The 25,856-nt window shown below is 45.5% G+C and overlaps 1 protein-coding gene across 1 annotated transcript in view; it reads left to right on the forward strand.

Annotated features, from left to right (window-relative positions):
* The window catches only part of LOC146811823 (polymerase delta-interacting protein 2-like), a 128,988-nt gene that overhangs the window by 92,456 nt on the left and 10,676 nt on the right, over positions 1-25,856 (forward strand). The window contains exons 7-9 of the mRNA XM_085618816.1: positions 6,102-6,238; positions 22,442-22,468; positions 24,699-24,824. Coding sequence (XP_085474942.1) covers positions 6,102-6,238; positions 22,442-22,468; positions 24,699-24,824 — 290 coding nt within the window. The remainder of the gene's footprint in view (positions 1-6,101; positions 6,239-22,441; positions 22,469-24,698; positions 24,825-25,856) is intronic.

Genomic DNA, 25,856 nt, shown 5'->3' on the forward strand with positions numbered 1-25,856 from the left:
TGTAGGAATGGATATTTACTTTTTAACCTTTGAGTGCTCGGATTAGTTTGTTAATACAGTTTGTTCCTCCTTTCTGAGGGACATATTAGGGTTGTTTGGTAACTGACCCTCTTTCCTTTGAGCACCATTCAAAGATAGTCTTGGTTTTTACTTTCCCCATTCGTAGTGCAGAGCGCCTATTTTTGCTTTTCTGACCTGTTTACCAAAGTGTGTACAAATTCCTTATAAGTGGACAGGGGCTTACTCTAGCAATCCCAGTGTGTTCTCTTAGGGAAAAGTGTGGTGGAGCAGCCTTAGACTTATCAGAGAGGAGGGTTAGACATCTCCTGCATGTACACAGCCAATAAATGATACACAAGACTCTAAAGAGATCCACACCAATTTATAAAAATAACACGTAACATTATATATATTTAAGCACTGAAATCATCACGTCAGGTAAGTATGTTTCGAGTTAGAAATATTTACAGTTTTTAAAAGTCGACATATTGCAATTTCTGGAGTGGTAATGTTATTCTGTGGAGGAAAGATCTACACTGAATACAGTTGATTACAGCAACTTACAGGACCAATCTTCTGGACTTAGGTGAGTTTTGGGCAGGGTACAAGGCAGCACCAACACGTCAATTGAGGGAGCACTGTGGCAGCCGAGTGCAGAGGTCAACACAGCGTCAGGTGCTCAGTTTAAGTCAATGGGGTTCGGGCTGGTAAAAAAGGGGCTGGGACTGGGGCCAGTCCCGTTCAACCAACACGGTGGCTCAGGTCTCACGATGCTTGGCGATGGAGGGACACCTTTGGTCCTCTTCTCCTCTGGCCGGCGCGGCAGGGTGCATCGGGTTTCTGTGACCGGAGACACTCACGGTAGTGAGGGCCAGAACAAAGAGACTGTAGGTGGCGGGAAGTCCACAATTAGTAAACCCACGGTGGGCTTCGGATCTGGAGAGTCTGGGGACCATGCTGACTTGTTGGCCCACATCAACTCATGCTAAGGGGCATTAGTGCAATGGTGCTTTCTGGTGTTGGGGTTTTGGCAGCCCGGAGTCCTTGCAGCTTTTCTGGGGTGCACGCAGGATGCAGGGGAGCAGCTTGGCTACTCCACTGGTGTTCCTGAGTCTTGGGGAAGGCTGGAAGTCTGCCAGGTTTTTGGAGGCACAGGCAGCTGCATTACGAGTTGTCTTTGACGCATTTGTCGAGTACAGCAGACAGGCCGGGAGTGTTGGCGCCAAGTCAGTTGCTGGTTTTCTGTTCTTGCTTTTGTGACTCTTCAGTGTCCATCTTCTTCTTTCAAGTTGGCAAGATCTGATTTCCTGGTGCCAGGGGCCCTCTAAATACCAACTTTAGGAGCGTTAGGGGAGTGTAGAATAGTAGCCAATGGGCTACTTACCCCCCTGGGTCACTACGCCCCCTCTATGATGACTTTCTGTGGGCAATACCCTGTCCCAGAGTTCCAAATTCTGGGATCACAAAGATGGCAGACTTTTAAATTTCGTGCCCACATCAGGTAACCCATCTGAGGGGTGGAACTAGCCGGAGGGTGAACACGCCACTCTGTGTACTTATTTTCCCACCAGTCCAGGCACCAAATGGGCCATGGTTAGGGGGTTTGCATTACCTCTGAGGGAAGACCGATTCACATACCAAAGGCGGCGAGCTCATTGAAGCTCCCTTCCTTGGAATGCAAATTTAAAGGTCATCTTGCTGTAGGTGGTGTAAAACACCCTCTACTGCAGGAGGCAGTGTCTCTGATCTCCTGAGAGCGTAGACTGTCACCCTTGGGGTCAGAAACTCATATGTGGTGGCAGGCTGGTAAAGACCAGTCAACCAGCATACTAGTAGTTGGTAGGTGTTCTGGGGGTGCCTCTAAGGTGCCCTCTGGGTGCATCTATTAATGAATCCATCACTGGAATCAGTGTGGGTTTATTAAAATAAGATGTTGATACCAAACATCTTTGGATTTAGTGAAGCCATCATGTAGCTGGCAAACTCGTTTTACACCAATGTCCAGCACATGTAGTTAAAATGGCTTCCTTGGTCACTTGCACTGGCAGGAATTGGACTGGCCAGCACAGGCGCATGTCGGCTCATGCAGATATGTACACGCATGTAGTATAGTGCACCCTGCCTTAGGGCTGTAAGGCCTGTGTAGGTGTGACTTATCTATACTGCATGAAGTGTCTGTAGGCATGGCACACAGGGATGTGTGCCATGTCATGTTTTCACTTTTGTCTGTACCAAGACATGCAGCCTTCAATGGTAGTCGGCATGAGTTAGGTGAGGGGTTCTTTAGGGTGGCACAATACATGCTGCAGCCCTGGGGAACCCCCTTTAGTACCCTTGCCTTAAGTACCTGGGGTACTGTTTACTAGGGACTTACATTGGTACTAAAGTGGATTCAGTTCGCTTTGAGGCGAGAGCTGCCTTTTACCTTCTTTTAACATTTTTTTATTGTTATATCGTATTTATAGTTTCAAACTGTGCACCTTTGTTAGCCAACCATAACCGGGCACTGCCAACTCGTGGGGGGGATACTGTTACAGGGGGAGGCTACGGGAGCGTTTTAAAGCTTGTCTTACCGGTTTCCCTGTGCAGAGTTGATGGCGGGTGTTCCCCTGGCTCTCTAGTCCACCACCGGCTTTTCCGGATTGTTGTGGAGGGAGCCGAGGGGAGGTGGATACAAATTCCGCTTCTAGCCCCACTTCCGTCCAGAAAGGGCCGACCACCATCTTTTGGGGTTGGCGCTCTAGTCCGGCTCCACCTCCTGCCATAAATGCAGGAGAGGGGCCGGCCGCGCAGCGGATTCAGTTCGCTTTGAGGCGAGAGGTGCCTTTTACCTTCTTTTAACATTTTTTTATTGTTATATCGTTTTTATAGTTTCAAACTGTGCACCTTTGTTAGCCAGCCATAACCGGGCACTGCCAACTCGTGGGGGGGTACTGTCACAGGGGGAGGCTACGGGAGCATTTTAAAGCTGGTCTTACTGGTTTCCCTGCGCAGAGTTGATGGCGGGTGTTTCCCTGGCTCTCTGGTCCACCACCGGGTTTTCCGGATTGTTGTGGTGGGAGCCGAGGGGAGGTGGATACATCTTCCACTTCTAACCTCACTTCCGGCCAGACGGGGCCGACTGCCATCTTTTGGGGTTGGCGCTCTAGTCCCTCTCCACCTTCTGCCATAAATGTGAGAGAGGGGCCGGCCGCACAGCGGACGCTGGCGCGCCGAAGGTGCGCCTAAGGCAAGCCTGTCTGTGCTCGTCCTTGCCTGGACGGCGCCAGGGGCCAGGACCCCTGTCTCTTACATAGGAGAGGAACTCCTTGCCCTATGCTATACTGGACCCAATAGCCACTGTCTCCCCCATAACCTGTGTGGAAGTTCCAAGGAATATTTCTGAGGTGCATGCAATTTCTCCCCCTATATAGGGGTGGGGCCAATGCCTGGTACCCCGAGAGCCCTTTTTAGTGAAATAGTAAGAGGGCAGAGGGGCGCCAAGACACACTGCTGTGTTCTCCTTAATACCAGGTCGCTCATTAAGAACAAATATGAATTCGCAGATTTCATGTGCCAGCATAATCCTGATATCTGCTTTCTTACGGAGACTTGGGCCAATAGCGGGTCTGATCCAAACATCAAGACGTGTATGTGCTACCCCCCCCCCCCCCCCCCCCCCCCCCCCCCCACGGGAAGAGAGAGGAGAGCAGGCAATTGTATATCCCAACATGCTTGAGGCGAGTTTCACCCCAATGGTTCAGCTTGACTGTGAAGCACTTAAGTTTGGTATCAATCTTACGGGCTATATCAATAAAATCCAGTCTTTTATGGAATACTGCATGACTCATGCCAGTTTTACGTTGGTAGGGGACTTTAACTTTCAGCTAGAACTGTCCTCCAACAAGGACTCTGGGCAATCGGTTGATACGCTCAACAGCTTCAATCTACACCAACTAATAGATGTTCCCACTCACACAGCAAGTCATACGCTGGATGGAGTCTTCACCAGCAATGCAGACGTAGTCATTGACCAGCTTCTGCCACTCCTATAATCGGATTACATGCTGGATGAAGTCTTCACCAGCAGTGCAGACTTGGTCATTGACACGCTTCTGCCACTCCTATGGTCGGATCACAAGACCATTTTCTTCGCAGTCACAACCCACTTTAACAAAATGGATAGCACAAGTGCAAATAGAATAATTAAATACAGGCCCTGGAAGCAGGCCAAAGTGGCAGCATTATGTGAGGCTCTCTCTCAATCAGTTCCTTTGCCTGAGAGCAATTTAGATTGCGCTACTATCCGCTTCACACACTGGCTTGCCCAAAGTGGTGCCCAAAAAAACGCTTAATAGCCATAGGAAAAATCCATCGGCTCCTTGGTTCTCACCAGCTTTAAAAGCAGGACAGCTTAAATGTAGACTGCAGGAGCATATATGGAGGAGAGATTAGGGGTTGGAGGAAAAGATCAAATGGAAGAAATTTCTCCTGGAATATAAACAGTTAATTAAAGCAGAAAAAAATCAGGCTTAATGCAAACTTCACTAGGGAACTTTTCAAAACGGTCAAACACTTGTTCAACTGGAATAACAGCGACGTCTTCTAGCCGGATGTATATTTCTGCAATAAGCTGGCGGAGTTCCTTCCTTCAATATAAGGTCAACACTACTTTTCAAGCATTCTCTCTAAATTTGTGTAGTTCCGACCTTCCTCCTCATCAGACTGAGGCCGTTACTTTTGCGACTTCCTCAGGGGACGGAGCTCCTCCGCTATTCGTGGAGTTCTCGCCCCTCTCAATGAAGAGAGCTCCATCAAATCTGGTGCCCCTTCGGACGCTTGTCCCCCTCTCCCCGATCTTTAACAAGGTGGCCAGCACAATGGCTGGACCACTCAGTGTCCTATTGAATAAGGTGCTTAGCTCCGGGCATTACCCAAGCAGCTGGAAAGAAGCCTCCATTCTTCCCTTGGTGAAGAAACCCTCCCTGGACCCTAAGCTTGTGGAAAGCTACAGACCAATTTCTTGTCTTCCTTTCCCTGCGAAGCTGCTAGAAAAGGATATGAACGAAGAAATTCTAGCTTTTTTGGATACGCATCAACTGCTAGACTTGGCCCAATATGGGTTCAGAGCTAACCATTGCACAGAATCAGCTCTGGTAGCCTCAGCAGAGGAGGTAAGAATCAGGGTGGACAAAGGCGGCAGAGCGGCTATAATCCTCCTGGCTCTCTCTACCGCCTTTGATACGGTCCACCATGCGTTACCCATTAAGCGTCTGTCTGCTTTAGGTTTTAGGAAATCTGCACTATCACTGCTGAGGTATTTTCTGGCAGACAGAACACAATGGGTGGAGATGGGAGATGCAAAATCAAATCCTTTTTCGCTCCCCTGTGGGGTGCCGCAGGGCTCGGCACTCAGCAGTCCCCCACCCTTTTTAACATGTACGTGCCCCCCCCCCTTCCTTGCCAGTGGAGAAGAGGGTGTCTTTTAAGGCACTGTGCCTTATGCACAAGGCGCTTCACAAGACTGGCCCGTCTTATTTTCAAGAACGGTTCACATGGCACGTTCCCAGCAGGAGTCTCAGATCTAGCTCTGCGTTTATGATCGTGGTCCCAAGAATCAAGCGAGCTAACTGGGGTGGCAGAACGCTAGCCTTTCGGGGGGGAAATCTATAGAACTCTATCCCCCTGGCTCTCTGCGCACAGCCGGCCCTGCAGGTCTTTAGAAAGCAGCTAAAGACTTGGCTGTTTCCACTTTAACCAGTGGGGTCACCCTGGTCTTGCTTTTTTTCCCCCCTTAAACGTGCGGCTCCTTCTCTCAGCCTGGATCTGCCTAACGCTAAGACACCCTCGGGTAATGCGCACTTTATAAAACTATCTAATTCGTTCAAAGTTATTGCCGATTGGGGGAACACTTGTACAGTTTTAGGGAAAGGGATCTGGCACTGGGGATCTGGTTAGCAGGAACCAAGTGCACAGGCAGAAAGTGGGGGTGACCATGTCAAAAAGGGGCACTTTCCTACAATTTGTACCTTGGAAAATGTATGCATGGAAATAGGAAAGTAACATTGAGTCTATGTCTGCATTTAAACCAGCTGATTTTTTTTTTCTCAATTTTTTCACAGAGCCCTTCTTGGTAGTTCAGGAGACCCTCCGGGCCTGGCAGGATAAGAATCATCATTGGCTAGAACTGTCTGATGTCCACCGTGAGACCACAGAAAATTTGCGGGTTACTGCCACACCCTTCTACATGGGCATGCGGGTATGTTCCCTGCCCTGGGAGAGACTCATTGTGCTCTCTTGAATGTTAACACATTAATGCTCCAGGTCACAGGGCACCTGGGGATGAATTTATAGTAACAGTTTTATATTTATTTTTGTTGGTACTGTTGGAGAAACCACTCCTCGCTAGGGCTTTTCCAATGGGCACAATTTTGAGGGAAGGATTGATGGGCTCAGACACAGTGGAGGAGGATTTCTTACACTACTGACCTTCCAGAGGGGAGGTCTGGGCACCTACAAATGGGGCAGAGGTGGTGGCTGGCAGTGTAGGACACCATTCTTGGCATCAGTACCTGCTCCTGGTGACCTCAAGCATATATGAATCCAAGCTTACCACATATACAAGGAAAGGAAAAAATGCTACACTGTGGACTAACACACTGGATTTTATAGTGTGTGGGCATATATCTTGTCCCAGTGAACAGAAAAAAATGTAACCTGACCTTATTCAATCCGCCACCAACCAGCTGTGTCCTTATTGTCACGGAGGGTGGTTGTTTCTTGGAATGAAAAGAGGTGCAGTTTGGTTACTCCACCACCAGGCACAATTCAACTCTGCATGCTGGCTTGTAAAGCTGGCACCTGGATAGCATGTGGGAGTTTGGAGACTGCCAGGTGAATAAAATTGCAGACCGGTAAACGTTTAGGGGTAGTGAGCTGAAAGTAAACATAGCATGGTTTCTCTAAAGCCTTTAAGTAGTTACTTTGCAGAATCTCTGGTGGCTACATTAGTTTACCAGTGTGACAGAGAGCCGCATGAATTATTTTACTTCAGTTGGTACTTGATTTATAAACTGGTCTTTCGAAGAGTATTGAGTCTTGCAATCTGGGCGTATTCCAGGAGATGGTAGAGGGTTTGTATGACAATGCACTGAAGTACAATGTCCATTACGATTTATTTCTTAAAAAAATAATACATTGTTTTTTCCAGGCAAGAGATTATGGCAGGTAAATAGTGATCAACTAACACCTTTTGGGATTGAAAATGAAGGGAACCACAAATGTATAACTTAGTAAGGCATCAAAATACAAATAACATGTAGACCCAATAGCTAGGGACATTCTGGGGGTGAAGGTTGGGGGTCTCCTGCAGAGATTATGGACCGTAGATTTTTATTTCAGGCTATTGTTAACTAAACCAGTAAACAAGTCAGAGATGCCATCTAATTTGGCTGTAATAAGTGTACCCTCTGCCTTAGTTTCCCCTCAGCTATGGCTGCAAGGTTAGGCAGCTTGACGAGTTTGTTGGCAAGTGGTTAAGAATCCAGTAGCATAATCCAGTTTACAGGGATGCCAGTGCAGTACCCAAAGTAAGGATTCCAAAAATTATGGTCTTCATATTATAACTGGCTAGTCACGTTTTTCAGTTGGGTTGCTTGCTAGACTCAAAGGACCACCAGTTGGGACTGTGGAACTGGATGTATGGTTAGGGTTTAACTGTGCCTTCAGAAGATGGTGTCTCTGCAACCATAAGGGATCAAATAATCAAATGATTTTGGAATCGGGAGCCCAGCTTCAGCCACTAAGGCCTGGGAGAAAAAGAAAACATCTCCGTGTCTCCGATAGGGCTGAAAACTGGTGTAAGGTCGGGGCTCGGATGCTGTAGGCTGACCCCTCTCACAGTCCTAACATTCATCTTTGCAAACCACAAAGATGCTTCTTTGGTCAGTTCTGGCCAGCATGGTGCATGTAGCTCCTGGGTAGCTCACTCCACCTCCCCTGCCTGCCTGACAATCTCCATGCAGGCCTCATTCAGGTGGGCCTTGCTCTTTCTCCTCATCAGGGGCCTGCAGGTCATAGGGCCAGGGTTTTTCAGAAATCGTAGACCTAATCCAGACCTTGAAAAGTACCACATCCACTAATGGGTTCTTTTCCTGGCATGCATCTCTGTGCCCTTGTGAAGTTCACATGAACTGTATGGTTGTTTCGGACCTATATTGTGAGAAGTTGGCCTGGTATATGATGCTCACTAGTTAAAGTGATCACCTTGTACCATGCCAAGCAACCCTTATGGTGTGGTTGTAAGTCAACCTTTTCGGACTAGCTGCCCTAGTGGTAGCGTAGGCTAAGCAGTCTTTGAGGCTAAACTCGTGAAGCGTGTTAAGCCAGCTGTTTTACCAAATGCAACCCCCTTTTATACCAATGAAAGGACACCACACAGATATATATTCAAAATATATATGTATTTATTTCTCAAAGTAACCCCTAGTCTCTTTATGAGCACAGGAGCACAAATCGTCAAACAAGATTACAGTAGAATACACAGAAGTTGCACTTTATATGGATAGGCCCTGGTGGCCGCTCGAACCATATACTAAAATAGTGGTATAAGTACCACGAACAGAAAAGGGAAAAGGCCTAGGGCCTCTAGAATCGCTGGGCCTACAAGGAGCTAACTTCAGTTAGTGACCAGGAGGTCCACGGGTGGCGTGTGCAGAGCAAATAGTTACACGCGTGCTCCCATAGGTTTCAATGGGTGCGTAAAAAGTACAAAGTTACTGCAAAGAGGATCTTCCGGATGGACTAGGAACTCAAGATTTGGAACACAGGCACTAGAGATGTAATACTACACTTGGGCACAGGAGTGCCAGCTTTACCTCACCCACAGGAAGCGGGTGCATAGGCCTCGAAGTGCGTCGGGTTTCTTCTATCTGTTCCGTGGAGCCTGTGGACAAAGATGCTGCAGGCGGTCGGTCCGGGAGAGATGCGGTGGATCCAAGAGTGGATCGGAGATGTTGAAGACCTGTAAGCAGAGGGGACAGTGTTCACAGTCACTAGCCAGTGACCAGCGTGGCACCAGGTGGGTACCAGGCAATGTCGGGTGCAAACAGGAAGAAAGGTGTAGCTTGTCTCTGCAGCCACGTGGTCCCTGGAGGTCGACGACGTCCAGGAGTCGGTTCACGAGCTGTCCCACGCAGGCTCTCGCTGTCGGCGGTGTCGGCGACTTGATCGAAGCAAACAAGCCTTGGCAAAAGCAATTGTTGTAGGAGATGAAATAAGCTGATGGTTCTGACCAGCAAGGTCAGAGGGACTGCTCCTTTGGAGGGGAGCAAGGGTCAGTCTGGAGCAACCAGACCAGCGGTGTATTTCGTAAAGTTCGTCGCCAAGATGGCTACTAGCCAGCGGGCCAGCAACCGGTTAGGCGCGTCGAGTGGCAAAATGCAGAAGGGCCCCACGCAGATCGTGGAGATGCTGGAGGGCTCACCTTTGGTGCAGATGCTGCTCGGGTGTTGGGCTTCTCAGATCCCAAAGCACAACTTGGAGGGAGCCTCGGTTGTTGCACTTGTCAGCTTGTCGTGGTCGTTTCAAGATGGTTGGCTCCACGTGTCTCGGTGCCTCCACGGGTCTCTTCTTTTCAGGGACTGTAGATCGGGCGGTGAGAGGTCTGGAGGTCCAGGTCTTGTCAGTCTCTGGGCTCGGGCTCCGGCGGGAGGCGGCGGCAAAGCAGACGTTGATTCGCTGGATGGTGCTTGCGTTAGCAAGGTGGTCACTCCCTGACCACAGGGGAGATTTCCTTCAGTCTTCTGTGCAGCAGAATGTCGAAGTTCCCGTCTTCTTCTTAGTTTCAAGTTGATTCCAGGATGTCTGAAGTCTTAGGACACAGCTCCTACCTTTAAGCGGATTCTAGGGGCCGGACTACCTGCTAGGTCCCTCCCTATGGGTGGGACCAGGAAGGGGGGTGGTTACACCCCCAATCCTTTGTCCAGCTCGCCCCAGGCACGGGACTGGTGTGCCCCAGGACCGGTTTGAACTGGCATATGCACCGAGGCTCCTTGTGAGCCACAGGCATGTCTGGTTTCTTTCAAGCCCTACCTGACCAATACACAAAATCCTGTCTGGGGTGGTGCACGCACCTCCCCTGGAAGGAAACCCTTTGTCCACACCTCCCAAGCTGGAAGGACTCCCAGCAGCAGGAGGGCAGACTTGTGTCTGTGGTGGCAGCATCCATTTTGTGGAGCTGAGGCTATGTCTGATTTTACCCGGGTTTCAGGTACTGTACTTGTCGTGTCCCTCTAGAAGGGTGGAATGCTAACCCCGTCGCCAGAATTGGCGAGGGGTTAGTATTCCAATTCGTATGACACCTTACTCGACATGTTTTGATAAAGCCAAACCAAAGATAGCATTTAACCGCGAGGTTCATAATGCACTTTAGAGTATATGGTATGACGATATCTGGAAACAGTAGAAGGAAGTTGTTCCGACCACTGCAGACAGGCTCAGCTCATGCCAGAGCACCATCTCACATGGAACCAAGCACTCTGCCTTCAGGATTGTTAAGGCCTGCCATAGGAGTGACTTATAGGTTACCAGGTGTCCCATTTAAGGTTAGGTATAGGTATACTACACCTAAGTAAGAGGTGATTACACCAACTTACCCCAGCTGAGTGATCAGCCAGTTGTGTCAAATTGTTAGGCCAAGCCTGGGGTGGCATAATACATGCTTCAGCCCCTGGCAGGCCTTGGGTACACCAATGCCCTGGGTACCTAGTGTACACTGGTACAGGGGCTGACAGGGTGATCCACTTCCAATTGGTTATGTACCTAGGGTACATGGAGTCCATTTTAAAGAGAGAACAGCCAGGCTGAGATCCTGAATAGCAGGATCTCAGGCCAACTAAGTCGAAAAACCAGCTAGACACTAGGCAAAAATTTGGGGGTAACCATAGTCAGATATCCACCTTCCTACATATATGGAAATATTTACTTACATAAATACCCAAGCAGCAAGGTACCCATCACAAAACAGCGGTAAGAGCTTCTTGCATGTAGTGGTGGGCAGGAGCGGACTGGCAAGAGAACAGATTTCCATTGCCTCAGTCCAGACAGACTACTGCTGGGGCTGATCCGCAGGAACTGCAGCATGCAGGTTGCACCACCCAGAAGAAAGAAGTCACCTGAAGACTAATGTTGAGGTCAGCTGCCACCAACCACCAATCACACCACGGCCTTGTACTATAAGGGAGTAACCATCCGCTCAAACTGTAAAGTACACTATTGAACAAAAGCACGCCAAGCATAGGAAGCGATTCAGCATTGCAGCAATGATCAATAGTTGTCCCCCACAACTGCTATAAAAGCGCTTGCCCTTTGACACATAAATGTAATCACCTAGTCACTTTGATCGCCAGATAGGTACTGATGTGTGCCACTGACGCTGATTTTAAAGATGTCCTGTCAAAACTGATGGGTAACTGATAGTGAGACTGTTTCTGTTCATTGGGGGGAGGGGGGGGGGTGCGGGGGGGGGGGTGTATTATGCTTTACCAAAACGACATTGCATTGATCATGATGCTCTTTCGTTGCTTCTGTATGGATGTTCATGGTACTATGCAGTCCTTCTAGCCAATACAAGAGAGCCCCTTCCGATCCACATCCTGCTCGTTTCCTTCATTTCACTGTCTCCATTTCATACTTTAATTCTGTGCCCGTCACTTTACTAAGGTCTGTCACTATCTACCAATACCAACCCATTTTCCCCTGTCACTCTTTTTTCTCCACGACTATTTCTTTCACTCTTTTCCCATCATAACTATCCTGCCCAACACTTTCTGTCATATTCTGTTCTTTTCCTGTCACATGTTCTGCTGATTTTTTATCTTTCCATTACTATTTGTTACTCTAACTTTGTCATAATCTTTCATCACTGCTACACTGTTTGTGTCACTATTTACCTGTCACTGTCAGACCTTTTTCACAAAATGTACATCGTCTCCTGTATACTTTTCCTCTTAATTTGCTCTCTCCACTCCCACCCCAATCTCTCTTCTGTAGTGCAGCTTATCTGTATATGTCAGAATGAGACAAGTCTTTAAGAAGACAATAGAACATTTTGCATCTTTTCTGTTTTCTCTTTTCTCATGCAGTACAAATCTGCAAGCAAACACCCTGGGAAAGTAACTGTGAAGCTCACCACATATAGTAACCATGACAAACCATTAAGCAGTCTTCTCTGCAAACAGCTGCCAAGTTGGTTCAGTGAGTTAGTACTTGCTGCTAATATCTGATGTATTATGTAGGTCAAATGTTTGTATCCTGGCAAGGCCAACTTGTCTTTGTGAGGTTTGTAAATTGAGTATGATTAAATTGGTCAACAGTTTGATTGGGTAAACTCCCTAGCAGCTGCTTGGCTTATAAGTGGGTTTATTCCCTTTGGTGACTGGGTTATGCGTTTCCGTGACTTACATGACGGTACTTCTTAGCTGATGTTCTTCAGAGCGGAACAGGGTAGGCCCTGTCTGAAAATGTGGGATTGATTCCTGTTTTGGTAAGACTCTGTTGGAGGCATGTGAGCTGTAGATAACCTGCACTGGCTTCCCGGTCAACAAGAGGATCACCTTCAAGCTCCTCACCCACGCTCAAAAAGCACTCCACAATGCCGGACCAGCATACCTCAACGAACGACTCACCTTCTACACCCCGAACCGCCAGTTTCATTCTGCTGACCTCGCCACTCTCCCACGCATCCGCCGAACGACTACCGGCAGCAGATCATTCTCCCTCCTTGCCGCCAAGACATGGAACACCCTCCCCATCCACCTGCGACAAACCCAGGACCTGCTGACCTTCAGGAGACTTCTCAAGGCCTAGCTGTTCGATCAGTAGCTGCTTCATCCCCCTCCCCCCCTCTAGCGCCTTGAGACCCTCATGGGTGAGTAGCGCTTCTACAAATGGTTGATTGATTAATTGTTTTAGAGTAGGACTTCTTGTTTGAGACCCGAAGTTCCTCTCAAAAACTACACATACACTTCCAATGCTTAAGGGGATGCTTAAACATGAAGATGAGGTTTTCAGAGATCCTGTAAGGGCAAGAATAATTACACCCAGGGTTGAAAAGAAATATAAATAGCACCTACTGACCCGGCCTCCTTCAAGGTTCAGCTGCCCTTAGACTCTCTTGTGGTTTCTAATGCTCGCAAGAGAGATAACTCACAGACCACAGGTGAGGCCCCTCCTCCTGACAAGGAGTCCAAGTTAATTGATGCCTCTGGCAAAAGGGTAGGCTCACAAGCAGCTAATCACTGGCACATTGCCAATGCTCAGGCTTTGTTGGACACAAATGATAGGGCTCATTACAATGAGTTAGAAATTCTTATGCAATTTCTGCCTGATGAGCATAAATGTAAGGCAAATTATCTTATCCAGGAGGACAAACTTATCACTAATACCTCCATCAAGTGTGCCCTAGACACAGCAGACACAGCAGCGCGCACAATAAACACCAACGTACTGCTATGCAGACATGCATGATTGAGATTTTCAGGGTTCAAACCTGAGGTAGAGGCCCCCATTCTCAACCAGCCATTTGACACCTCTTTGATCCAGCAGTTAACACCTCGCTGGAATAGATGAAGAAAGACACTGAGGTCACAAAGTCCATGGAGGCTTTGCAGTTACCTGCGAATAAGGGTTCCTTTTGGCACTCCTTTTACAGGGGTGGCTCAAAAAATATTTCCACAGAAAATCCCTCCTCCTCTTACAAGGGCAACAACCAATCACCCTCATCAAGAGGTTATTTCAGAGGAGGTTTTAGAGGAAACAATGGTAAGGGAAGAGGCAGAGGCAATCCCACACTCACTTCCCCCGCAAACAACAAGCATTGACTTCCTTCCGCTACCCCAGATCATTCCACTTCTGTCTGGGGACGTCTGTCCCAATTTCTCCCTGTCTGGAACACAATCACCTCAGACAAATGGGTTTTACAAATTATCCAATATGGTTATTGCCTGGAACTTAAAGACACTCCCCCAAACATTCCTTCAAGATCACGCACAATGTCACAGGAACCACTTACCCTTCTAAAGCAAGAAGTTCTCTCTCTGTTAGAGAAAGGGGCTATAGAACCAGTTCCATTAAAATATCAAGGGGCCTGGGTATACTCCCTGTACTTCTTGATTCCCAAGAAGGACTGCTCTCTCAGACCTATACTAGACCTGAGAGAACTAAATCTATACATTCAGTCGGATCACTGTCAAATGGTCACATGCTCCTTCAGCAAGGCGACGTTCTGTCCACGCTGGACTTAAAGGACGCATATTTCCATATCCCAGTACATCCTGCTCACCGCAGGTAACTCAGGTTTGTAGTAGCAGGACAGCACTATCAGTTCAAAGTGCTCCCATTCGGAGTAACCACCGCACCCAGAATTTTCACCAAGTGCCTGGCAGTAGTCGCAGCCCATCTTCGAAGACCACACATTCACGTCGTCCCATATTTAGATGACTGGCTCATAAAAGCCAGATCTCAAGAAAGCGGTCTACGTCACATTCACAAAAAGGTGCAGTTGCTTCACAATCTTGGATTCACAGTAAACCTGTCCAAGTCCCATCTACAGCCATCCAACACACAGGCGTACCTGGGAGCCTCAATAAATACACAAAAGGCTTTGGCCTACCCCAATCCGGCCAGAATCCGCAACATGCAGACTCTGCTCAGTCAGTTTCAGCCTCAACACTCCTTGCCAGCTCGAGTGTTCGTGCAGTTACTAGGGATGATGGCTTCTTGCATCCTAATAGTCCCTTACGCAAGACTTCACATGCATCCCCCTTCAGGAGTGCTTAGCACGTTGGTGGAACCAGGCTCGGGGTCAGTTATAAGATCTAGTGTTGGTGGACGGCCGCACCCATCGCTCTCTGCAGTGGTGGAATACACAAAACCTTTCAAACGGGCGTACCTTTATCGACCCCCCCATTCCACAGATAGTGCTAACAGCAGACGCATTGCTCACTGGTTGGGGAGCTCATCTCCAGACGCATACAATTCAGGGCATGTGGGCCCTGCAGAAAAAAGCAGTTTCACCTAAATCATCTAGAGCTGCTAGCGATTTTTCTAGCGCTCAAAGCGTTTTAAGTTCATCTAGTAGTCAAAGCTGTCCTGATCCGTACACACATGACAACAATGTACTACATACAAAAACGGGGGGGGACACTCTCTCCCACTGTAACAACTAGTACAGACCATCTGGAGAAGGGCCATACATTAAAAAAAATATTATCTCCTTGCAGAACACCTCCCAGGAGTAAACAATCAGATTGTAGATCTGCTCAGTCGTCAAAGACAACAGATCCACGAATGGGAACTCCACCCTCAAGTTCTCCTTCCTTTCTTCCAAATGTGCGTTTTTCTGGTCATAGATCTGTTCGCCACAAGCCTAAATGTCAAATGCCCTAGCTTCGCATCCAGATATCCACACCCATTGTCCAAGGGCAATGCAATATGGATGAATTGGTCAGGGATATTTGCCTACGCTTTTCCACCTCTCCCACTCGTTTCATTAGTGGCTCGGAAGCTCAGACAGGCATCCTGACACTGATCCTAGATGCTCCCACATGGGCCACTCTGATCCTACTTGCTCCCACATGGGTCCGACAACCCTGGTTCACAACCCTGTTGGAGCTCTGAGTAGTTCCTCATTAAAAACTACACCTCACTTCCAATCTTCTCACTCAGAGCCATGGAGAGATAAGACATCCAAATCCCAGTCATCTCAACCTTGTGATCTGGCACCTGAAATCTTAGAGTTTGGCTACCTTAATCTTCTGCCAGACTGCATGAACATTATCAAAGAGGCTAGGCGTCCTACCACAAGAGCATGCAGCAAAGTGGAAGCGATTTGTAATATACTGCAATAACAATCAAATCAATCCGCAAGACGCTTCAGTTCAAAACATCATTTGCTATTTACTACACCTGCAGCCTTCCAACTTAGCATACTCTTCCATACACTTAAATCTTGCTGCAATAGCTGCATACCTACAGAACAGACAATATCTGTCTCTCTTTAGAATGCTGTCATAAAAGCATTTATGGAGGGACTTAAAAGAATCATTCCTCAAGACTTCCACCTGCTCCAGTGTGGAATCTCAGCATTGTCCTCACCAGACTAATGGATCCACCCTTAGAGCCATTGCATAGATGTGAACTGCAATTTCTCACTTGGAAGGTAGCTTTCCTCATAGCTGTCGCATCACTGAGGAGAGTGGGTGAGCTTCAGGCGCTAACCATAGAAGAACCATTTTTACAAGTACACCAAAACAAAGTGGTTCTTCAGACTAACCCTAAATTCCTACCAAAGGTCTTTCTGCCTTTCATAACAATCAATCTGTTGAGTTGCCTGTGTTCTTCCCTCAACCAGATTCTGTGGCAGAACGTGCTTTGCACACTTAAGTTGTGAAAAGAGCACTCCTTTAATATGTAGAAAGGACCAAACCTTTCCGCAACACAAAACAACTATTTGTCGCTTTTACTCCATCACATAAAGGCAATCCTATATCAAAATCAGGCATTGCAATGTGGATAGTCAAGTACATTCAGACATGCTATGCAAAAGGAACACTTACAATTTCCCCTAGAGCGCACTCCACACAAAAACTAGGGGCTTCTATGGCATTTTTATGGAATATACCTATAGATTATATCCGCAAAGCTGCAACATGTTCTATACCGCACACATTTACAAAACACTATTGTGTAGATGTGTTAGCAAGACAGCAAGCCAGTGTGGGCCAAGCAGTTTTACGTACACTATTTCAGACGACTGCAACAGCTACAGGTCAACCACCGCTTTGGGAGATAACTGCTGTATAGTCTATGCAAAGCATGTGATCTACAGCTCACATGCCTCGAATGGAAAATGCTACTTACCGACTATGCATTTGTTCTTGGCATGTAGAGCTGTAGATTCACATGTGCCCACCCGCCTCCCCGGGTACCTCTACCTGTTGCAGTAATATCTTACTTATATACATACATACATGGACAGCTCTTACTACTCTCACTAACTCCATTATCACCCTCTGTGGCAAACAATCTAACAGTGGAGCCGATGCCCGTGCGCACTGTCACCGAAAGGGAGTCACCTACCTCGTGACTGGAAAAGACTTCTTCGACCAAAAACAAAGTGCAAACATCCGGACCCAACACTAGATGGTGCGCTATGCAAAGCATGTGAATCTACAGCTCTACATGCCAAGAACAGATGCATACTGGGTAAGTAGCATTTCCCTTTCTCGCATTACGTTTATCAGTTCACCGGAAATGATTCACTTTGCAGTGAGTGTTTCAACGCCTACTTGGTTGTGCAGTATCCTTTTGATGCACTTTCATGCCCCTTCTTCCCTGTATTAATCCCCTAGGATCACCTATGGAGGTGGTTTAGGAACCACGCCATTCTATTGATAGTGCAAGGCAGTTGCACAGTGTTTCACATTGGTAGCACATGACGACCCTATTTGCTAAATATGAATGATTGGTCCTCCATGAATTTTGATGGTCAGTGTGTATGCTATGGGATGAGTCCCTAGTTAATGTTTCTGATTTAGTCATTTCCCATATTGGTGCAGTCAATGGGCCTCTTGTCTTTTCCATTTCATTCTAAGGAGGTCGTGAATTTGACACGGCCGAAACGCGTCAACTGTGTTTAGAGGGGTCTATTGTATATAAAATTAGCCGACCAAGCAGTGGAAAGATAAGGAGAAAAAAATAGAGGACATTGTGTTCTGATTCTCCTAATTGACTACCTCTGCAGTGAATCCTTGTATGGACTTAACTTTTGGACACCTACAATACTGTGAGGACACAAGAGAATAGGGACTGTCTTTTAATGATGTATATATAGCGAATGTGTTTTTTGTTTTAATGCTACGGAGATTTGTACTTGGGGAATGTGTAATTCCTCTAGATATAATGTTTGATGGTAACACTAACTTTGCACATTAAATGAATTTGCTTGATTGATTCAGGTTTCAATAAGGATAGAATGTCTTATTGTATTTAATTTGATTGTGTTATAATTGATCCCCATTTTGTACACCATAACTTCATTAAGTTGTTTATATGGCCCAGGTGGTTGGGGATATATAGGCAAACCTCTCAGTTTGTAGCCAGAAGCTCAACAAAGCGTCAGGACCCGTCTTGGTGCCTGTAGAGATGTTCGTAGATGGCTCACAGCTGTGGTCTGAGGTTCTGACAAAGGTTTTTAACTCTGTGTTAGCCACCAATTCCATCCCACATTCTTGGCAGTCCTCAGTAATAATATCCTTTCACAAGAAGGGAAGCAAGCTAACACCAAGCAACTATAGGCCAATATTTCTCTTAGATGGCTGTGGCAATATTTTTGGACGGGCTTTGCTAAATAGGCTGCTGGAATGGGTCGGCAATTTTTTAATATTTGTTTGCACCCAGTAGTAATCATAATATCATACTTCAAGTTCATTCCTTGTGTAACATCACATTAAAAAAATGTCTTTCAGTCAGGATGTCTTTTCTAAAATCTTCATATATCCTTTATTCTTTGTTTTTTCAAACTCCAAAATTCGCATCCTATGAATTTATTGGCAGCTGACACGTTTCGTCCTTATTTAGACTTCCTCAAGGCATATATTTAAATTTTAATCATCCATTCCTTCACATGTGTGGCGTTAGTAATCACTAAGCATAATGTTTGATGGGGTGAGACACCCCGCAGTTTGAATCTTGGGTACGTATAATCCACTTACCAGTTATTACAACTAAAATTGGATATGGCTTGTTATAGAGATGTACTACGAATTAATATGATGTGAATTTTAAATGGAGTTCGGAAACTCGTGTGGATTATGACAAGAAGGGTAATTTTGCACTCTGGACTCAGGCATTGAACGTGGGGTGAGTGTTATGAAACTTGTTTTCCTTGCTATTTCACACACAGCACAAAAACCACCCCACCTTACCAAGTCTCTTCCTGCTCTGTTATACACTTAAGCATACACACTTTGTTACATTTTTGATAATTAAGTGACGATTTAATCTGTATATTTGTTCCCAGTAAGGATGGGTGTTGTGAGCTACCCAAAAAGATCATCTCTGTGCATCTGTTTAGGTGAGCTTTCCCGGTTGCTTATAGTATCATGACTGGTGATCTATGCTTCACACCCGTCCACAGACTACTGTTCCCAAATGATAATGTTACCGTGGAATATGGAAACAGCCATTTGTGTTATCCTTTTTCCCCTTTTCCTCCCCTTTTGATTAAATCCTTTTTTTAAAACTTGTTTTGGTTTGCAAAATGTTATGTTCGTATGTTTTTAACTCTTATTTTTGTGTGTATTGAAGCCGGGTTCGCTGGCTTAGTGGACTAATGCGTCAACTGTAGGGGCCTGTGTTTGACCTCATAACAGGTTCAAATCCCGGCAGGTTCACTCAGCCTCTCATCCTCCTTAGGGTGATAATATGAGTACTATTGAGTTGGATAACAATAAACATCTGTTATTCAGCGCCAAGATGCCCACGTGTGAACGTGTGCTTTACAAATGCACATGCTATGTTGTTGTTTTCCAAGTGACAACACAGAACAAAAGTCTACACTTGACCTACGTCAACTAGACATTCAAGCAATTTCTTAAAAGGCTTGATAAATATTGCAGTTAAAAATATCAATGTAAAATGAACCTCTTTTGATTGTGTTTAAAACCACAAACTACAGGCGTGTTTTTCCAGAAAACAATACATACAATTAATTCCACTTAGTAAAATAGAGGCAACTTGAAAAAGTTTCACTTTCTGAATGTTAGTGATTGTGGTTCTTTGGAGGCAGTCGCACTTGGATAGTTCATATGTAGGGGAGGTGGCGATTTCCTTTGAAATGAAGGTGCTAAGAGCTATAGTTCAAGACCCCTCCTCACAAAGTACAATAAATGACCTGCTTCTCCCTCCACCAGCACAAAACATTAGGCCCCGTGGTTCTCAGTTGTGGGCAGTCATCAGCAGCTGACGGCGGAGAAACTAGTGTTACACATTATGCTATCGCCTTGGTGACTAAGATGGCACCAAGTCCCTTTTTAAAGGCGAAGAAATGCAGTGAATTTCAAAGTTTCATTTGACAATGGTGTTCTTATAAAGGGTCCACCAATGATCTTTTGCAGTGGGACATTTGGCCCTATTTTGTTGGTATTCTTCGGAATAATCAGATATGTTAGAGTATGGTGGCCTCATGATACTCCTCATGCAATTCTTAGAGTTTCTGGTTCATGATGCCCCCTCCCCCTCCTTCGCCACATCTAAAGAAATGCCTTTGGGTACCTCAGAGTGACAAACATTACTTAGTATAGTAGCACACAATTGTCTGATGTATTGATATATATATATATATATATATATATATATATATATTATCTACTGGCGGTCGCCAGTAGATAGTTATAGTTAGGACCGTGTTTCCATAGGAAATCTCAAAATTCTATTTTGAATAACTTTGGCGCCGGTTGACGAATATTCGTGAAATTTTCAAAACTAATGGGGCACTCCGCTCAGCTCCTACCCTGAAAGTCTCGGGGTGATTCGTCAAGCGGGGGCCGAGAAAAAAGGGGGGTCCCAAAACACGTTTTCCCCATGCATTTTTCCATAGGACCTTTAGTCGAAGGTACAGCCCGAGCGGCTGAACAGAATTACTTGAAATTTGGCAGAGAGGTAGTCCTCAGGTCAGGGAAGTGCCTTTTGCAGGTCTGGTGTCAATCTGTTCAGTATTTCCTGAGAAAATAGCATTTAAAAGCATATAAATATCTATACGCGCGCAAGGTGCCGTGAGCGAGCGAAATTCTGATTGGTTGTTAGATGTCAGTCAACATTCGAATCGGTCGAAATCAGGAAGTGTCGGCCGCCATTTTATCTCTCGCACTGAAAAGGAAAGGGGGACAAAAGGTGGAAAACGTGAAAAGGGGGCAGGGAAGAGAGTTCCTGACCCCCTAGCCTTTGTCAGGGGGTCACAGAAGGACCCCCAAGGGTGAAATAAACATTTTTTTTTTTTTTTTTTTAAATTGCGGGGTGCGCGCATGGTGCACGGTGCGCGAAGCGCACCATGCGCCCACGGTGAAATACCTTAAAAAAAATATATATATTAATAAATACATAACTTAGCATTTAAAAAAACGTACAAATTCACTGAAAAAACCATAGGTTTCACACACGTTATAGTTAGGAATTAGCATTTAAAAAACCTTGTAAATTCACTTAAAAAACCATAGGTTTCACACAGGTTATAGTTAGGTGGACATTTCACTCGTAAAAAACCAATGAAATTCCCCCGTTATAGTTAGTTCAGATAACTATAACTTGCGCGACCGCCACTCTATCACAAGGATGATGTCATCAGTGATGTCATGAGTGATGCCACTGACCATGTCATGAGTGATGTAATATGTGACGTCATGAGCAGTGGATTGCGGGCGCGCGAGTTATAGTTATCTGAACTAACTATAACGGGGGAATTTCATTGGTTTTTTACGAGTGAAATGTCCACCTAACTATAACCTGTGTGAAACCTATGGTTTTTTAAGTGAATATATATATATTCAACAATCCAAACATTTAAGTTATGTTCTGTGATCGATTTTAACAATGCAATAAAATATATAATTGCCAACATGCTACTGGCATCGTTGGCTCCCTTAAGTATTCACACTGTGATCTTTTATCAGAAATGGAAAGAGGGACCTTAAAAATTATTTCGACCCCCCCCCCCCCCCCACACACCTCCTCCTAGAGTAGACATGAGTTACAAAACGATGTTAACGATGGTCCAGTACAGAGTGGCTTAATGCCTCTCTGATTTTTCACTTGAAGTACAGTTATCACTGCTTTCAGTATGATGGTTCTCTTTGCCAATGCCTGGCAGACCCCCTTAGATCAATTCACGTGCTCCCCGGTTTGAAGACCTCTGGTCTGCGGAGAGCCAAATTGTCTGTATGCTTAATGTGCTTCCTTCACATTTGACAAAGAGGAATCTAAAAGTGATGGGCCTGCGCTCGCAGTTGCTGAGTCCCCAAACCCTTTGTGACAGTCGGCGCCACTAACAAAGCTACGCTCCTCTGGAGAGCTTTAATGAAAGCACGATGTTATGGCGTAAGATCGCCTCAAGGAAATAAATGAATGCTATTATTCTTCAAAATTGCTTCATATTTTACTGAGAATGTAAAAAAGGAAGTAAAAGCTGCAGCGGCCTCTACTGCATTGCTATGAGGCGTTTCTGAAGGCCTGTTGGGGCATTCTGAAGGCCTGCGGGGTATTTCTTGACATACCTGTGAAATGTTCTTTGCTGCTACACTTGCTGTTTTTGTCCAGCTATAAAATGTTTGCATGAGCGATGGCCCTTTTAAAAGAGACCCGGTTTCCACTGTGGTTAATACATTATTTTTCTCTTCTTTCATTGTAGGAGACACAAAATACCCCTGTGTATTGGGTAAGTTATATTTTAGGGGAGAGCTGTTTGGGGGCTAGGAAGGGAGGTGGTTGTCTGATGAAGGTGGAGGAAGGTGGCCTTTTGTGACCAACTCTTTGTAACTTACTCGTTGGATGTTTTTGTGATGAATGTGCTTAGGGTGGGCATCTTGGGGTGATGGGACTCTGCTGTTCACTAAAAATGTTTTGTGTAGGTGGGTGGTAGTCAAGTTTGAGCAATCACCATCTCTTTCTTTCTCCCTGGCTTTCTGAAACGTCATGCTATTGAAAATAAATATGACCCACTAATATATTACTTAGAGAAATTTTACTAATAAACAACCATTCACATGATTATTATTTCAATACTAAGGTTCGATTTTAGTTTATTACCACAGTTCAGCAAAACGTGCATGAGAAATACCCTATTATCTTGCATGCCACTGTTACTTTACACAACTCTCCTAATAGTCAAGAGGCCTCTTGAGTGTGATTTTTACCTTGCTACATAAAAGTAACCCCTTATATTCTGGTTTTGGTTGAGTAATATAAACCATATATGCAAATGCACAGGGCATTATATAACCCAAGATGCCTACCCCAATATATATATATATATATATATATATATATTCGTTGAAAAACAAAGGTTAAAGTGACGTTTTAGTTAGGCAAAAAAATCAGTTCAAAATACCTCCCATATTGCATTATTCATGACGTGTTCAATAATCTCATTGATGACATCATTCAATGGGTGTGGCCGTTTGCTATCTGCTTCTGACACCGAAAAGTATTTGAGATGGCTCTAGAGCAGATTTGCTATAGCTTCTGTACTACAAATGAGTGTATGCATTTGCAACATGCTTGTCCTTCCTTATATCGGCTTGTGTGTGTGGAATGTGTTTAACTCTCCTTGAAAAGTTGTCCACAGGACAAAGGCTGTGCATACCGGGGTTTCGCCACATAACCGGTTTGAGAGTCTGCCTGTGAAAACTTGTGCACGTGGCGAAGGATGTGCATAGAGTAGGGGCTAGGACTCTTAATAGGGCTACTTTATCAAGAGGGAGTGTAATGTATGCTTTAGATGAGTTTGCACCATTTAGTACTTTTTTTAAATAGTTTTTTTATTTTTTACATATTTCAAAGTCAGTAGTGTTTTTTGTGTATGTCTAAAGGCTAAGCCCTGTGGCAAAATTGGCCTACGTATGGCTGAAGATTGTGTGCAGTGGGGATTTGATGCTTACAGGCGGTTTGGTGCAGGGTTTCCTGGAGCGTAGGCACTGAGTCTAAGTCCTGATTGTGATTGGATGCAGGGTCCACCTGGAGGCTATGAATGAGATGTTATCAAAGAAATCATCGATGTAGTCATTTAATGCCATGTGTGGTGTAATATGAAGTCATAAGCAGTGCATGAGGGGGCACAAGTTATGGTTAGTTCAGTGAACTATACTGGCTTATTTAAGTAGTTTCAGGGTTTTTAATGTTGGCTTGTGTCTCATTTCAACGCCTACCTATAACGCCACTTTAACCTTTTGTATTTTTCAGTGGATATATATATATATCTAAATGTTACTATTTTAATATTAGAGTGCTCTTGAGCACTGGAGAAGATGGGCAGGCTGTGTAAGCAGGTGTGGAAAGGGTATAGTGTACTTATGCAGACGTCTATCTCTTTAACTATTTTCATCCCCTATAAAAATATTATGCCTCGAGTTACTAAAAACCTATACCTTCCCTCACACTTTTAAACCTCTGGTTTCATGCCTGCATTATCATCTTAATGCTTATTTAATTCAGTCTGCACCTCAGGAAGGGCTTTAAATTCAGCAGCTCCTGCTTCAACAAACTGGCATTCAGGAGAGCCTTAGTTTAGTCTTGAACAATCATGTTAGCGCTCTAGTTGGTCATTAGAAATCTGTAGTGACGCTGCAGTCGATTACTAAGGATTTAACCGACGGACTGCTGATTGCAGTAATTTAAAGGTGGTGCGTAGATTATAAACTTTAGTCATCACTTTAGCATTTTTAATGTTTCTGTAGTTTAGCCAAAGAAATAAATTACTAGTAAGTTATCAAAGACTCTTGTGAAATTATGAGCAGTGGTACAAATGTTATTTAGGGTAACATGATGAAAGTAATTCACTATGCCTACATTCAGAATAAGAGGTAGGGTATAATATGACATGCTGTGTATGAACAAACTCATACCATGTCCTTCACCTTCTCAATTGTTTAATTTTCTTCTTAATTTAGTGGCGTTACTGCATTCGATTGGAAAACATGAGCTTGGAGACTGTGCAGCTTCGGGAGAGACATTGGCGAATATTTAGCCTCACAGGGACGCTGGAGACTGTACGAGGCCGTGGTGTAGTGGGAAGGGTGAGTGCTGGAATATCCGATTCAGTGGGGCCCGGTAATTTGGGCAGGTGGAGTGGGCTACCCGCGCACAAACATACATGCTCACACTCAACTATCTACATGTACACTCACGCATACCCATACATTCACAACCACCAAGCACAGGCACATACACATGCATGCACCCATTCACAATACTAGAATGATCTCAGTGGTGTGAGGGAAGTCTCCAAAGTTCCTGGAGGGTTGGGACTGCTGCCTCCTCTCATTGGCTGACCTTGGGTCAGCCAATGAGAGGACGCGGCAGTCCCTTACTCGTCAGTAGCGAGATTGTGTCAGGGAGAGTCGCTGACCCTATCCCACTCTGTGACAAGGTGTCACTAATAGACATTTGTCTCTAGGCACTTCAGGACTTAAAACTGAAGCGCACAGGTCCATGTCTATCTGTAACACACCCCTCGTCATGAGGTGGAGGACATCTCAGGGACACTACCCCGGTTCTCAGAATGGGCTTATTGAAGTAGGTTACATTTTTTTATTTGATGTTTAAATTGGCCAGATTAATGCACCTGTGTCCCTCACTACATTCTGGGACACTATGGTAGCTAAACCGCCCAATCCAGCCACACACTGGCATGCTACTACCTAGCAATCACCAGAGCGGGTGCTGTGCAACAACTGTAATGATGAAATGATCTGTACTGTTGTTTTTTCTTTGTGTGTATAAAACCCTACTTAAAACAACTAACACAAAGAAAAATGAGGTGGAGGACCTCCAGGTGCTTGCTAGGCTGAGGAGGTCATGCCCAGAGGGTTGTGAAATTCTCAGACTGGCAAAGTTCAGGTCAGACCGAGAGGCGCCGGTGCATATATATCACCTGGCATGAACATTAAAAGTGTCTTGTCAGGCTGACCTTTTCTCAGCGTGACACACTCTTCATGTCTGCGGTAAGGTGGAGGGGAGGGCCCGTCCGCCCTTAAGGAAGGGCCCCGCCTGATCAGATGGACGAAGGGAGCTAGGCAACCAGTAGGTGGATGTAGTAAGTACTGGGG

The sequence above is a fragment of the Triturus cristatus genome, chromosome 7 (assembly GCF_964204655.1).
Source record: "Triturus cristatus chromosome 7, aTriCri1.1, whole genome shotgun sequence".
In the NCBI taxonomy this organism is placed as follows: domain Eukaryota; kingdom Metazoa; phylum Chordata; class Amphibia; order Caudata; family Salamandridae; genus Triturus; species Triturus cristatus.